Below are 15,681 nucleotides of genomic sequence, written 5' to 3' on the forward strand. Positions count from 1 at the left end.
GCAGGTACATATATCGGCAATAATCTCTTAAGTGGCCAAATATCAGCCATTTATTTATATATTTATATATATATATATATATATATGTATATGTATGTATTACAACTAAAAAAAATTACAAAAACAAAATTATTAAAACTTTATATGGAAAATATAAAATGAAAAATAATTCAAAATATTATGTTAAATATTATATTATTACTATTATAGCCATTATAATATCTTAATGATAATAAAATGACACTGATATATATCAGTTGGTTTCTAATACAAATCATATTTAAATCTTCTCATGTCTTAGCAATAGTATTTTCACCCTTTATTTTGAAAATGCTCTAGATTTGCAATATCAGTCAATGTTTTTCTTTGTTTTCACAGAGTCTGACAGTGAAAAAACATCCTCATCATCTTCATCGTGTCTGACCAGGGTCTACCACTGTGACATCTGTAATAAAGACCTGACTCTCACCTCAACAGAGATCCTAAAACACAAGCGCCAGCACCTGTCCTGAGCTCACACATGGGTACATGCTCACACTTTAAGACCTTTTCTGTCCATCCAGCTCTTCTGTATTTATATTTTCTCCATACCATTTTTAAATAAATGTGAAACTCTCAATAGAATTCTTCTACTTGCTTTTTAATTGAGTTTAGTTGGGTTCTGGAATTGAATTTCACTGACTGAGGCGCCCCCTTGTGGACAATCAAGAATGTGCGTGGTGAAAATTGGCTCCGCCTACTGGTCACAGTTATGATTGAATGTATATCAAACAGAACTGTAAGGAATTGTCTGGCTCTTATTTCAAGAAAATATATATATATTTTACATTATTTTCATGACAATCAAGGACATTCAGTCCAGTGTGGACCACTGTAATACAAAATTGTATATTATTTAAATTACATGAATATATAGGTAGTGTTTGTTAAATATAATAATTATAAAAGATTTTAATTTGAAAAATATTGACTGCACAGAATTTTCATTACTGTGTTTTGGGGGGAAGATTATTGTCATGAAAATATGAATTTACTTGTCTTTATGCAAAATATAAATTCTGATGTGTTTCCTTTGAAAACGGGCCGAAATATGACCTAGACATTTCTTCGTGAAATTCGCCCTGTTCCAACTGGATGTTTGAATGGAGCACAATGCACTATTGCTATCTTGTGCTTTAATACACCTGATATTGTAGTTATGAGTGAATGCTGAATGATGCCATCCCAGTATTAGTGTACATAATCACATGTAAACACGAATCAGAGTGCAAACTTTTCATTAAAATATAGAGTTAGGGTTTAATTAATGATACAAACCCACGATATGTAACACCTCAAAGCAGCAAATTGGCACAAAGTCAGAGAAGTAAGACAGCACAGAAAATAAAAACCCGTCTCCAAAAATAAATAAAGAATTAGAATAAATATCTCAATAAATATATAAACAGGTAATATTTTCCATTGATTACTTTTCAAACTAATAGACACATACATATTAAAATATGCACATTGGCAGAAATAAACAACCCGAAAAAGAAAATGAGTATCTAGGTATGTTGTTACTTAGAAATTATAGGTTATTGGTTAAATAAATCAAAAGGCACGTTTATTAATAGGATGTATGACTAGGGCCCTCAAGGGTGGTCTCATCTCGCAAAGTTCTTTTTTCCAGTGCTATTTTTGGGGCTTTTTGTGTTTCTCTACTCATGTCTAATATTCTGCCCATAAAGAGTGAGTGAGAGTGTGTGTGTGAGAGAATGTTTCACATCTTCAAAAATGGACTCCAGATGCACAATGAAATACAATGCATGTGTGTAGATCGAATGGTCTAGTGGCTCATCTTGCTGTAAAAACCCTTTTCTTTTAAAGTGACTCTAATGAGCAGTTAATACAACATTGATGGAGAAACCATCAATGTGTTCCTAACTCAAAAATGGACTACAGGGCTGTGTCTGATTCCCTAACTCCTCATTACTAGCAGCGAGGTATGACAAGTTTAGGGGAGTTGAAATAGCAGCTTTGAGATATTTAAAGCAATATTTCTTAACACTTTGAGGTCCAAATCGTTATGCCAGGCAGTGTTTGAACTGATTGGTCTAAATTCTTGTGTCCTTTAGCCAGACGACGAAGTTTTCAGCGTCAAGTCATTTGTCTGTCCACAGTGAAAACAAAATATACTGTAATACAGTCAGAGCCAGTCAGAACGTAGCTGATGTTTCTGGACCAATGGGATTTCACTGTGGGCGGGGCTACCCAGCACAACTCCACAGACAAAATGTCCTGTCACTTCGTTGCTCTGTTTAGGGCATGGCTCAAAAGCACACGTGAGGAGCAGTGTTACTCGTTATAGTTAATGATTGAGTACTTCTCTTGTTGCCATACTGACAGATAAAGTTAAAATGTTGTGTCACACACAACAAGCCTTTGCTTTTTATTCTTTACTTCTTACTAATAACTAATTGCACTGTATTTTTGGTGGTGTGTTCAACTATATTTCAAGGCCTCGGTTCACATTTGCTGTGCAAATGTTCGGCAGATTCATGTCTAGATTATCTCTCCACTTTTTTTGGTCAAATATAGGCAACATTCTTGGTTGCTGGCAAGTTCAATACAACTATAATCTTGACAGAAGAATGACATGTATGTGGTGAAAGTATGTATGTGGTTTTGGTGAAACTGCCCTCGATCAGACCGTTCACGTTCCCTGTTCTCAAACAACTAAAAGTGATATGACATCAAAATGTTCTCCTTCACAAATATGTTCTGGCCGAACGTGTGTGAAAAACCTACCGTAAAGACCATATACAAAACCTCACCACAGCACACAGTCCCCGAAATAAGTGTCTCTTTCTCTATCTGCCTTCCTCTCCACTGGACATTGAGGTAAAACTCAGTAACTTAGAGGTACGAGGGGAGTGTATTCATTAAATCAATTGCCAAAAAATATATTTCAATAGTTCAAGTAAAATAATATACTCAAAAAAGATCTGATAACCATAGCTATAAACATTTTTCATCTCATTTTTCTCCCTAAATTAAATAAATAAATAAAACCCAAGAGAAAAAAAAAACTAACAATTGTTTACACGTCACTGATCCCCATTCACTCCCCACCTCCCGGAGACGACCCCTGACCCCAACGACCAGCAAATCAGAAAGCGATCTTCCCGAACCCATGCACCCACCACCGGTACGAGCGTGAAGGGTCCGAGCAGAGAAGAGCGGAATGCAGCAGACGGCCTCGGAGGGGGTGAGGGGATATTATCGTGAAGGTTTATGTAGGAGATCTGGCTCTACGGCTGTTCCTCGAATGACGACAACGTCTTTGTGCTCCCGTCCCGTCACAATAAGCCCCGCCCACACGCCCTCCCCCCGGTTAGGCCTCATCGCACGGCCTTGTGCTTTCCTCCGCAGCAGCCACATCTCTCCCCACAGCGCAGGCATGCGTGCAGGGGCAGGTAGCAGCACATGCAGGGCACGAAAAGAGACAGTGCCAACAGCGCCATCCAGCGGGCGCAGCACAGCGGGTGCGGCCGCCGGCCCATCGAGTCCTCGCACGAGCACGGCTCCCAGAACTCGCCCTCGGAGTCCGACATGCAGTGGTAGAGCAGGCTCTCTGCGCACCACACACACGTCCACTGGCGCAGGCAGTGTAGCGCCGGGTCGGGAGCGTCCCGGCAGCGGCCCCGTCCGTTCTCTGAGGCGCTGAAGACGGAGCGGCAGTACACACAGCGTGACGAGCAAGAGGAGGAGCCCTGCGGGCAGGAGCTGTCGTCGTCAGGCGAGATGGCTTCCCCTCCACTGCCCCCTCGCTTGCGAGTCCGAGAGCGGGGCGTGGCGAGCGAGGTGTGGATGCAGCAGGGAGAGGGCGAGCCTTTGCCCGTCTCCTGTGGGGAGCCGCTGGCCGACGGCACTCCCGGCACGGTGTTGGGCACGCAGGTTGGTGAGAAAAGAGCAAGGGTTAAATATAATGCTGGAGAGGCAGTGACATGACGCTCGGTTTTTTTTAGTTTTGGACCTATTCATTTATTAAAAAATACAATAAAATGCCTTGTAACATATTTACATTTTTTATACATTGCACATACACTTTTATCCAAAATGACCTACATTCCATTCAAAGTACACATTTTATTTCAGACCTTGTTTTCCCTATGAACTTGGCATTGCTAAGACATTGCTAACTTTTGTCCAACAAATAAAAAAAAATCAAGCTTGTTGGTCGTCATGCGGTGCAACTCCCAACAAATGTAGTATTAATTAGAAATTCATGATATTTATATATATATCTTAAAATTATATATTTATTTAAAAGCTTTTTGTACATAATTATTAAGATGAATAATTCATATATATTCAAATTGTATTACTTTACATTGATGGTTGCACCACATGACATTTTTTTCATTAATCTACACCGTTTCTTGAAAATTGTAGTTTTTTTTTTTAAACCACATGAATACAAAGAGAATGTGTGTGTGTTTTTTAAACTAGATTGTTTAAAGATTTTTCCCTTTGTGGACACATAGACATGGCATTAACCAACATACCAGAATCAACTTACTGGAATCAACTTTCAAGCAATGTGAATCCTTTACCTGGGCCGGGGTCTGCGTCGTGACAGCATGCCCTGTCCCATACGCAAACTCCTCTGTGGAGTGCACAAAACAGGTGGAGGAGGACTCACTGGTCACAATGGTAATGGGTTTGGGCAGCATCTCTTTTCTGCTGTTGGATGACGACTCACTCCCTGTATGAGACTGAGACAGACTGCAAGTCATCAAACATGCAGAACCACCTCATGCTTACACAGCAAGATGGAGGATAGAAGGTGCAAAAGTGTAGTTTGGATTGTCTTGTTTTATGAATGAGTCATTTACTAATTCTGCTTTGACTTCATTTAAAAAGTATAAAATAAAATAAAAACTAAATTATTGTCAAGATTTTAGACAGGAAACGGCAAACCAAGTTATTACTGTACATTTTGATTAATTTTAAGGATTACAAAGACAATTTTCTTTGAAATGACATGCACCAGTGAATCATGCACAATAAGACCAGAAACATATAGGAAAATAAATAGTCTATTTTGATGTATTGACTCCAATGTCTGTCGTGACTTCATGAGTATCTAGGCACGAAGTAATTCTCAGACCGACACAAAGATGAACCAGATACTTTGAAGCACTTTGATGTGATATAAACACTCACTGCTTGACCGTCATCCTCAGTGTCGCCCTCTTCAGGTGTCGAGGAGGATGGCGAGTCAGATCCTGCAGGGAAATATAAAAAATGAGAAAGAAAAAAAATAAATTCTAGTTTATCATGAATACATTCCAAGAAAGAAAATAGGAGTTCACATTAGACACATTAGCAATATCCTTGCATGGCATCATCATCTTCACTGTGCTGGTACATTTAGAAGCCATAACAACAGGGTTATTTGGCTTTAAAACTCTAAAGTACATTAAAGGGGTCATATGATGCGATTTAAGTTTTTCCTTTCTCTTTGGAGTGTTACAAGCTCTTGGTGCATAAAGAAGATCTGTAAAGTTGCAAAGACTAAAGTCTCAAATCCAAAGAGATATTCTTTATAAAAGTTAAGAGTCAACCACGCCTACCTAAAACGGCTCGTTCTAACACGCCCCCACATACCTACGTCACGATCTGGGAAGATTTGCATAACACCGCCCAAATGTTCAAGCAAAGAAAGAAGGCGTAACGGTCTTCCAAAAGAGGACGATATCCGCTTCGTCATGCCTGGAGCTGATCCGTGCTGGTCGCTGAGGAAATACATCAACTTTGTGCTGTGGATCTCAGGATCGGCTTTCACCGTGGACGAAGCGGAGTCCAGCCCGGGGTCGTCACATGTTAGTTGCCGCAAGCCCTCCGGACGCTCCTTCGTCGAATCCGTTGAGCCGTTCTTAAGCTGGCCTCCGCTCACTCTAGCCCGTCGTGTGTGACGCTGTGTTTCGTTACGTGGCGCGATGCAACGCAACACGTAAAATGACAGTATAAGTCATTATAATCCGTAATTATGTCCCCACTGGATGCAACAAATGCCTCGTTTATAATGGGTTTTAATGTTTTTGTCCCGTCACTCCGGCCAGACAGGGCATCACAGTATGGTGAGGGGCATAACATTTCCGTCACACGCTTGAGGTATTCGGCCAATCACAACGCACTGGATAGCTGGCCAATCAGAGCACACCTCGCTTTTCAGACCGATGAGCTTTGTAAAAATCGATGCGTTTCAGAAAGGCGGGGCATAGAGGAGAAACAATAATGTACATTGTGGAAAATAATGTGTTTTTTTAACCTTAAACTACATTTCATTGCACCAAATACACAAAAAAATTTTCTTTTTAGCAACATCATATGACCCCTTTAAATTCTTTCACTCCAGCTTCCTGTTCACTAACTTTTGCTGCTTCTGTACCTCTGTCCAGCTTCTCAAGGACACTTTGAAGCCCCCTCTCGAAGGAGATGGCGTCAGCTGGGCTCTGGAAGGTCAGACCAAACTTCCTCTCCTCCACACGCCAGTGATGGAAGATGGGGTTCACCTTGTTGTAGACCAGACCCTTTTGAATGGCGCATTCCAGCACAGGCTGCACGAAAAAAGAGGCGGGTCACTTGCGGGCCACTCATGAGGGCAACTACCAAATTACCACAACTACCAGGACTGTCAGGCTGAGGGAACATCAGTACACTCAAAGACAGGCATGAACACACACGCACACACTCACTGCTCGATCGCGTAGCCGTTCTCCACGTATGACGTACTCTCTCCGCCCACGACCTTCAGAGCTCCGCCCCTTACATATGATCACATGACTGAGGCCGCCACCTCCAAGGGGCACCCAGCCACCGCTAGAATCGTCACGTGTCATCACCACCGCTCGGACACGCACACTGTTAGGGAAGTGAAAGCAGTGAGTGCTCTAGCCAGCTGAACGCAAACAAACACACACACACACACACACCCACACACACAAACACAGACTTTGAGACAAAGGCAATTAAAGAAGAAAATACAACTATCAGTATAAAATATTAAAATAGCCTCAAAATGAAGGAAACTGACAATTGATAGAGAAAAGACAAAGATGCAGTGTGAAGATGTGTAAGGATGTACTATTATTGGCCTGCAATATCCACTGAAATGATGATGTTCGTAAACCACTTTGCTTCTGTAATCTTTCCAGACATATTTCCGAGTGAAACTGAATATTCAGTGAGAATAAAGGTAAGGTGGTACATTGGATTTTATCCATTTGAAGTTTATTAGATCATGAAAAGTGGACGTTAATGTGGTTGGGCATCATAAAAAGAAAGGATGTTTCGCATTACATCTGTAAAAGAGATTACAAAAGCAAACATTTTATTAATAGAAATAGCATGCACTGATGAACATGGCCACATCAAAGAACATGCATTAAAATGTAAATAAGTTCATGTTAACTGAAATTTTGGAAGTACTTAGTAGTGAAATGCCTTCTACAATCTTCTTTTTTATCAATGTTGAAAACTTAAAGCCAGCCAGTTCAAGCCAATTGCAACCAGGTTTGTCTGGAGATCGGGGTTTTGGGAGGGAAACGCACCTCACAGACTTTTGCTACATTATGGGAGTGCTGAATGCTGCACACAAGCGCAGCCTCCTCAAGGTAACATTTGGTCAGTCATTCCCTTCGCCAAGGGAGTTCCAAACACTTATACGAGACAGTAATACCCTACAACTTTCAAAGAACACATTTCAAGGGCTCTGCCCTTCAAAGGGAGTAAGGCACAGGGATGCTCACTTCCGTTTGGAATTCGCCCTTAGCTAATGAAATTGACACGCCCCCTTTCCAAAGCTCCGCCCCCAGCAAGAAGACTGACAGGCTGAGAACGTTTCTGATTCGCTAAATAAAGGTGGGCCGCTCCCCCGAATAGTTTCGCTGTGACAGAGACAGGTGTGATTTATTTGGACGCCCATTTTAGTGATATCTGTCAGGTAACAGGGACATTTTATGCGTGGGCTTAAAAAAAAATCGCCATTTAATATTATGTAGGCTACTGTAAGTACTACATATTTTAACTAGACGCGGGGATACAGGAGAATTTTGATTGATGCCTTGAGACAAGATGGTGTGGCGTGGTTGCAAGCACTGGTTTGTGTTAAATTGATTGAATAATCTTAAATCACAACGTCACGTGTGCTTTGTGTATTCCCTAAACTACAGGTTCAGTCCAGAATGCATAAACAGTCGAAGCACGATTATAACAATGAGAGGAAACAGCGCGATTTTTTTTAATGGACGGTCACGTGGGCGAGGAAAATCTAATCAACACTTTCAGCGCTCACACGGAACAAGCGTTTCCAGCCATCGCTCGTTTCTGTAGAAAAGTCTTTAATATAGTCGTTCCGCGTTTACAATGAGACCGATATAAAACAACAGAGGACATAATGGCTCCATATGTTACTATGAGGGAGTAGCACAAAGGAGGAAATCGTAAATAAATGAATGGCCTGAGGGGAATGAAATGTGTGGAGATGATGAGGGAGAGGGTGGGAGATGAAGAGTTGAGATGTATCAATGAACGCGCCCATTCGCCATACAAGGCCCTCAGAGCGGTTTTCCAGTCCGACAAGCTCCATTACAATAAACGCTATGAAATCACATCCATTTTGATTCAGAGCCCCGTTTGTGTTATTAAACGGTATCAGTTATTATAAGCCATTGCACCACGCGCACTCATTCGTTCATCCCGCTGTTTTATGAATGAATAAAACCACATATATGCTACAGCACGGCAAATTCAATGGGCAGATGAGTGGGTGAAAGGAGGATATGGACAAGAAGAAGAAGAAGAGAAGCGCTGGGGGGAGGGGAGACATGAAGAGGAGGAGGGGGGTGAGAGAAAAATCACATTTCATTCATAAAGTTTGGCTTTAAAAATCATAATGAAACTCGAGACGCGTTGATAAAAGCATCCCTCTCCGCCTCCATCCCGCCAGTGTGTTCCCGACGCCAGAAAACTCCCCATATTTCGCCGATTTGGATCGACACGTTTTATAATTCACGGATGTATTTGGTGGTTATACGTGGAGCCTCCACACACACCATCCTCGAGACAAAAAGCCGTCTCTTACTGCGCCCTGTGTTCGTCTTTCACGCGGCACTGAAGGCGTTTTATATAGTGCACTCCAGCTGAGGCCCATTCACTGGCGTTATTCATCAAATGTTGGATGTATATGGAGAATATGGTGTACAGTGTTGATAGCCATAGCTGCGTAATAGTGTTTATGAGCATCTAACATCAGATGGTCTGGCGTGAGCATCTTACAGTCCATTAGAGGTGCTGCAAATCAATCAGTCTGTTCTGGTCAAATAAAAATGCATGGACTTACTCGCCCTCCATGGCTCGGTGTTGCCCGCCGCTTCGAGCTGGCTGCCCCCCGGTCTCTCGTCTTTTCTATTCCCCTTCTTACCGAACACACACACACACACTCGCGCGCGCGTTCTCACACTCATACACACACACGCGCGCGCACACACATATACACACACACACACACACACACACACACACGCGCGCGTTCTCACACTCTCGCTCACATACGCACGCACACGGTCTCTCGTTCACTCACTCCTTGTGCTCGCTGCTCTCATTTTCTCGTCTTTCTCTGTCCACCTTCATATGGTCTCGGATGGGCTCGAGGATGCAGCAGCCATTTTCCACCGGCAGCATCATCATCATCGTCCTCCCTCTCTCGCTCCCTCCGTCCCTACCTCCCTTCCTCTCTCTCACTCACTCTCTCTCTCTCTCAATCACTCCCTCCCTATTTGTCTCTCTCTCTTTCTACCTGTCTAGTACAGCAGTTCTCACACACTCATATTAAACGCTCTCGTGGATGGACACAGTGTCCCTGAGTGGGAGCCGCATCGGTCCAGTTTTGTGGCTGTCAGGACATTTGGAGCGATTTGCTTCTATAAATGGCCACCAATGTCAAATCTGAAAAGAGAGTGGCTACTAATGTTAGAGAGAGATAGCAAATGATCAATAGTCTACAGTAACACAGGTTGATCTAGTGTAGATCAGTGATGGATAACGCCTCAGTACCTTGGACAGCTCCCATACAGCTCTATACGCCATGACGGTATTCACAGCAGCTAGTCTCCATTCATCTCCAGCAACTCCCCATTCATGTTCACTGATAGCCCACCATTGATAAACAGCCACGCCAGCGTCGAGCCTTTCTTACTCAAATAAACAGCCCGTCTCGCTCCCGTTCAACCGTTTGGATAAAGTACACGAAGTTACAGCACGGTAGTGCTTAAATAGTTTGCTATTTTAAAATTATATTGTCAAATATCATCAGTTGTCTAATGAATGTTTGCGCGCGAATTTAATTGAGCGGGTTAATTCCAATATGAAACAGTTAAAAAAATAACGTTCGCTAAAGAACGGAAATTATACGAGGAATCATCAATATAGGCCGGGAATGTTTAGAATTTCTCTGTTTGGAGGTGTTTTTGTTTCATCGATCGTTCAAAACTGACATTACTGACGAATATTATTCTATTTTAGTTGTTCAATTAGGCTTATATTATCGCTATTGTTTTTTTCTGTAACATTTATTCTTTAAAAAAAAAAAATAGGTTACTTTTTTATCATATGCAAATCTATGCACAAAAATGCCATAGCCTACATAAATACCATTCATTCATCAAAAGCTCCTCTCTTTGCTTTTTAGTGTTGTAGTCATTGGTTTCTAAAATAGAAATTTTACACGAAAAATAAAAGTATTAGTTTAATAATTGGAATAATGCATGTACTGTACATATATCAGTATTATTCAAGTTAAATGTCTGTTTTCCTTCTAATTAAATTCATATCTACCCAATAAATAAATAAATAAAATGAAATACATTTTGTGTGTATGGACAATTACCAAATAAAAAATGTGAACAATAGATTTTTTTTTTTCCTGTTGAACAAAAATCAACGGAATAATCAATTGCCTAAATGAAATCTAACACACTAGACATATTCCAACAAAAGAATTTAGTCTACTATTTAAACTGTATTGGTTTAGTCCAGTTTATTGAATTTAGGTTACAGTAGTAGAGATAATGTGATAATGTTCTGGTTCCAAAAACCTATTTCTCACAAAAGCTATATCCCAGTAAATACAAGGTTGAATTACAGAATTTTTTTTTTTTTTTCTGGGACTACAAATCCCATTCTCTCCTATAATACTTAAATCTGTCTATAATCCATATGCACGAGATGTTATAATGAACATGTTGACCGGTGTATTTCCAACATGTTGGCTGCCGTATTCACAATAACACACGGTTAAATTAAAACCTTACAGAGAGGAAGGGCCCTCAACAGGATCCAAGAGTGGAAAGGTTAAAGTCTGTGCTAACAAGGGCAGATCTTTTATTAGACAGCACACATTGTACCTATACCTTATTGGATTAAACATAACCTGGACATGTTTCTGAATGGTTTTCTTTTATAGAATTGAATATTTATAAAACGAGAGGCTCATCTGTATTGTCAAAAGACGCTTCCCAACTAGAGGTCAACCCTGCACAGGAGAGAATGAAAGCTAACCGATGTTTAGGCCATGTGTGTTTGATTCAGGTTGGAGCTAAACTCTACAGGACAGTGGGTCACCAGGAGCAGGGTTGAAGACCCCTGCTGTAGATGATTCTCCCAACTCCTCCACTTAGTCTTCTTAGACACCAGTGACGATTCCTTTAGTAAGTGGGTGGTGCATTTGAGGATAGACCATGATACCACCACAAATCCATGGACATCTTGAGAACTATCTATGCTCAACTACCCTTCACCCTACTCCTCAATGCCCCAAAAAGTGACGTGACGTGGCCAAGTATGGTGACCCATACTAGGAATTAGTGCTCTGCATTTAACCCATCCTAAGTGCACACACACAGCAGTGAACACACACACACCGTGAACACACACCCGGAGCAGTGGGCAGCCATTTATGCTGCGGCACCCGGGGAGCAGTTGGGGGTTCGGTGCCTTGCTCAAGGGCACCTCAGTCGTGGTATTGAAGGTGGGAGAGAGCACTGTACATTCACTCCCCCCACCTACAATCCCTGCCGGTACGAGACTCGAACCCGCAACCTTTGGGTTACGAGTCCGACTCTCTAACCATTAGGCCACGACTTCCCCTCAAGGCTGCCCTGGCAAAAAAGGCCAAGAAAAAAAAAAACTGCCTAAGCATATGCAAAGTCCCAAACAAAACAAAATGCAATTATGAAATTAAAAAGAAGTAAAACAAACATGACAAAAGTACATCCTGAGGGGCACTGGCACATGTACAGCAAACACTGTTTGAATGCTGACCTGCCTCTAAATGTTAAACGTGCATAAATGTGCATCTTAATGCAACTGTAACCTTGGTTGTCTAGCCTGAACATGAAGCAGACTATGAGTATGAGCCACTCTACAGCATCCGTTACAAATGTTGACTTCCTTCTGTTAAAGTTCAGACAATATTTTATCAGTTTAGAAGACAAATGAACTACTTACCTCACTTTTTTTTTTTTTTTGCATTTGAGACAGTTTCACAGTAGTTGCTGCATCTAACACAATATCAATAACGTTACTTATACAGTGTTTCAGAAAGCATTTTGTAAAAGAATCAGAAAAACGCTTTATTCATCAGAAACGTCAATGTCTTGTGACAATACCAGCCAGGCCAATTGTCTTTTTTTCATTTTTACACAAGCTCACTCTAGCTAAAAGCCATCCTTGTTGAGAGGAACAACATGTGAATATTCAAAATAAGACATATTAAATGATTATTTAGAAAAAAAAAAAAGAGACCCAGTCATTAGATGTTCGTCAGTAATGCAGGAGGGTTGACACACCCAGCAGATAATCATACAGAGACCCTGATACAGGTAGATATTGATAACTTGTAAGCTAAAGAGTTCTGGTCTCGTCCTCTGAGAGTCATTATTTGCAGCCGTGTCATCCTGTGTCTAAACTGAGTACAGATATATGGCCACTGTACAATGGTTTTATTTGTATATTTGGATAAACAAATGTGAACCTTTATGTATACATGTGTCTAAACACTGTTATATCCACACTACACAATCATTTCCAGCTGCCTTGCATACTCGATGACTTGTTGGGCCAGTTCTGTGGAGGGGATGGTCACTTCCTCTGTTTTTTGATGCTGGGTACTGAATGAATAGTATCCATCAGGACTCTGAGTCCAGCCTCTCTGCAGAGCACAAAAGCCAAACCATGAACATATTAGTATCCATCCAAAAAAAATGAATAATATTTACTTGCCCTCAGAGCATCCAAGATATAGATCAGTTTGTTTCTTCATGGGAACAGATTTGGAGAAAGTTATCATGACATCATTTGCTCACTAATGGTTCCTCTGCAGTGAATGGGTGCCGTCAGAATGATAGTCCAAACAGCTGATAAAAACATCACAATCCACAAAACTCCAGTCCATCCATTAACATACTGTGAAGTGAAAAGCCCCTTGTTCAAAAGTTCATCTTTAAGGAATTTTAACTTTTCACATTTTTTTTTCATGCCAAACCACAAACATATTTGTTTACGCTTGTTAACGGTGCTTGATCTTTGCATAGTTCTCTCCGGATTCAGACAAGACAACATTTGGAGGTAGTGAAGTTATGGATAGAGGACTCGTATTTTAGCCAGAAACAACAGTTTGAAGGAAAAAACGTCTTAAGGATTTGTTTCTTACAAACATGCAGATTTTTGATTTATAAGACATGAATTGATGGACTGGAGTCGTGTAGATAACTTGTGGATTACATGATGTTTTTATCAGCTGTTTGGACTCTCATTCTGACGGCACCCATTCACTGCAGATGATCCATTGCTGAGCAAGTGATGTAATGCTCAGTTTCTCCAAATCTTTTCTGATGAACAAACAAACTCATCTACATCTTGGATGGCCTCAGAGTGAGTACATTTTGTATCTTTAAATTTTTTTTAAAATTTGTATTATTTTGTTACATATGATTCCAAGTAAAAAAATTAATTACAAAATTGCACTTCATGTGACAAACAAAAGCAAATATTTGTATGACAGTTAATCCCAAAATTCACGATTGTGACAGGCCTAGTGAAAATATTTCACAAACACATCAAACACTTACTTTCTTCGCATATTCTGTCATCTTTTTCGGAGAGGAAAAGAAAAGCACCCGTGTGGCCTCACTGAATTGAATTTGTTCATAAGCTTTTTCTATACAACCTGCAATCTCATCTCTACAAACAAAAACAAACAACAACATTTTAATGACATAGTTCAACATTTACAATTAGTCAGTAAGACTACAAATAACCCCTACCGAATCGTATCAAGAAGAATGTCAATGAAGAAGGTGTAGCTCTCAGCAGGAATATTTCCTTTGGCAAGGAATACCTTGTTGTAACTGCCCTCCATCAGATACTGAAATAAAGAAACAAAAAGGTAGGGGAAAAAAAAACAGAAACTGCCAGCCGTATGCATTTAAAGGGGTCATATGATGCGATTTCAAGTTTTCCTTTCTCTTTGGAGTGTTACAAGCTCTTGGTGCATAAAGAAGATCTGTAAAGTTGCAAAGACTAAAGTCTCAAATCCAAAGAGATATTCTTATAAGTAACAAGAGAGAAAAAAAAAGTGTCCCACACCTGCTCTAATGAAACTGGATGTCTGATGTAGACATTTGTCTGGATGACTTTTGCGCTCAGTCTTTCCAGCTCTGTGTGGAACTCAGACACTCTGTTCTGAGACAGCAGGAAGAGCAAGTTGAGACCCAGCAACTGGTGCCTGTAGGCTGACTCAGGCAACTCATCCCTGTGACATTTAACAAGAAATGAGAGCAAAGAAAAAGCCAGCAAAAATAAATAAATAAATAAATCAGGGTATAACATGTTGAAAAGGTATATTGTGTAGAATGCAATATGTGATTTCAGCACAACTATTGTTAGCCCATATTAAGTAAATTCTGAGTGATAGCAAGTAAACAGATGATGCAAGACCAAAAAAATGTATTACTTGTAATCAAAGTAATAACACTTCAGCTGAGCCATGTAGCGTTCAAAGGAGGGGATGTCTTTCTTCAGAATGCTCCATAGTGCTCCAATCTCCAGAACATCTCCTACAAACAACAATTAAATATTATTAATAATACATTTTAAAAATAAAAATACTTCAAAACATCAATTAAAATGCTGCCATAAATACTCACTGGCAAGGATAAGCTGCTGTTTGGTAAGTTTGGTCCCAGTAGTTGGTAGAAAGTTCAACTCCAACAGGGATATCTTAAAAATAATAATAATTACAATGCTTGGCGAATTTAAATGATACATGACAGATTAGTAATATATGAGATTTAATACCAATCGGTTCCTGAAAACTGTCAGATGAGTTATCCGTGTATTTATCTTCATAATAACGAACGTATTAAATATAAGTATGCAAGACAACATAATTTGGAAAAAAAAAACATTTTGTATCTATGAATGAATATCAATTAAATCAACGCACGCTATCATTTCATATCACTACTAACGTTATATGAAATCGATGCCTGCTAGCTAACTTGCTACTTTGGCGGTGAATAAACCCAAATCCACTCACATCACTAAAAATCACCTGTGTTTTTAATATATATA

The 15,681-nt window shown here is 40.3% G+C and overlaps 3 protein-coding genes across 3 annotated transcripts in view; 1 reads left to right on the plus strand and 2 right to left on the minus strand.

Moving 5' to 3' along the window:
- The window catches only part of LOC107714537 (DEAH (Asp-Glu-Ala-His) box polypeptide 34), a 13,424-nt gene extending 12,803 nt beyond the window's left edge, over nt 1-621 (plus strand). The window contains 1 exon segment of the mRNA XM_016520399.1: nt 379-621. Within this exon segment, the coding sequence (XP_016375885.1) occupies nt 379-512 (134 nt within the window). The 3' untranslated portion in view covers nt 513-621.
- A 590-nt stretch (nt 622-1,211) lies between these two features.
- On the minus strand, nt 1,212-9,496 carry LOC107714528 (sprouty-related, EVH1 domain-containing protein 1-like). Its single transcript, XM_016520379.1, has 6 exons — nt 9,392-9,496; nt 6,747-6,912; nt 6,440-6,608; nt 5,212-5,273; nt 4,565-4,760; nt 1,212-4,018 (listed from the first exon to the last, which is right to left on the minus strand). Exons 1-6 carry the CDS (start codon nt 9,400-9,402, stop codon nt 3,384-3,386), a joined length of 1,239 nt encoding a protein of 412 aa, XP_016375865.1. The 5' UTR covers nt 9,403-9,496; the 3' UTR covers nt 1,212-3,383.
- A 3,163-nt stretch (nt 9,497-12,659) lies between these two features.
- Nucleotides 12,660-15,681, minus strand: part of LOC107714529 (26S proteasome non-ATPase regulatory subunit 8-like) — a 3,406-nt gene continuing 384 nt past the window's right edge. Inside the window, exons 2-7 of the mRNA XM_016520381.1 lie at nt 15,255-15,327; nt 15,062-15,164; nt 14,695-14,860; nt 14,373-14,473; nt 14,178-14,289; nt 12,660-13,258 (exon numbers count right to left, since the gene is read on the minus strand). Coding sequence (XP_016375867.1) covers nt 13,121-13,258; nt 14,178-14,289; nt 14,373-14,473; nt 14,695-14,860; nt 15,062-15,164; nt 15,255-15,327 — 693 coding nt within the window. The 3' untranslated portion in view covers nt 12,660-13,120. The remainder of the gene's footprint in view (nt 13,259-14,177; nt 14,290-14,372; nt 14,474-14,694; nt 14,861-15,061; nt 15,165-15,254; nt 15,328-15,681) is intronic.

Source organism: Sinocyclocheilus rhinocerous, unplaced genomic scaffold, assembly GCF_001515625.1.
Source record: "Sinocyclocheilus rhinocerous isolate Xijiao unplaced genomic scaffold, SAMN03320098_v1.1 scaffold809, whole genome shotgun sequence".
NCBI lineage: Eukaryota > Metazoa > Chordata > Actinopteri > Cypriniformes > Cyprinidae > Sinocyclocheilus > Sinocyclocheilus rhinocerous.

Excerpts from the sequence above, each read along its gene's own strand:
- LOC107714528 (XM_016520379.1), bottom strand. Across the intron at positions 6,609-6,746 it reads AACGGCTACGCGATCGAGCA|CCTGTGCTGGAATGCGCCAT; the intron begins GTGAGTGTGTGC and ends TTTTTCGTGCAG. Across the intron at positions 4,761-5,211 it reads CTGAGGATGACGGTCAAGCA|TCTCATACAGGGAGTGAGTC; the intron begins GTGAGTGTTTAT and ends AGTCTGTCTCAG.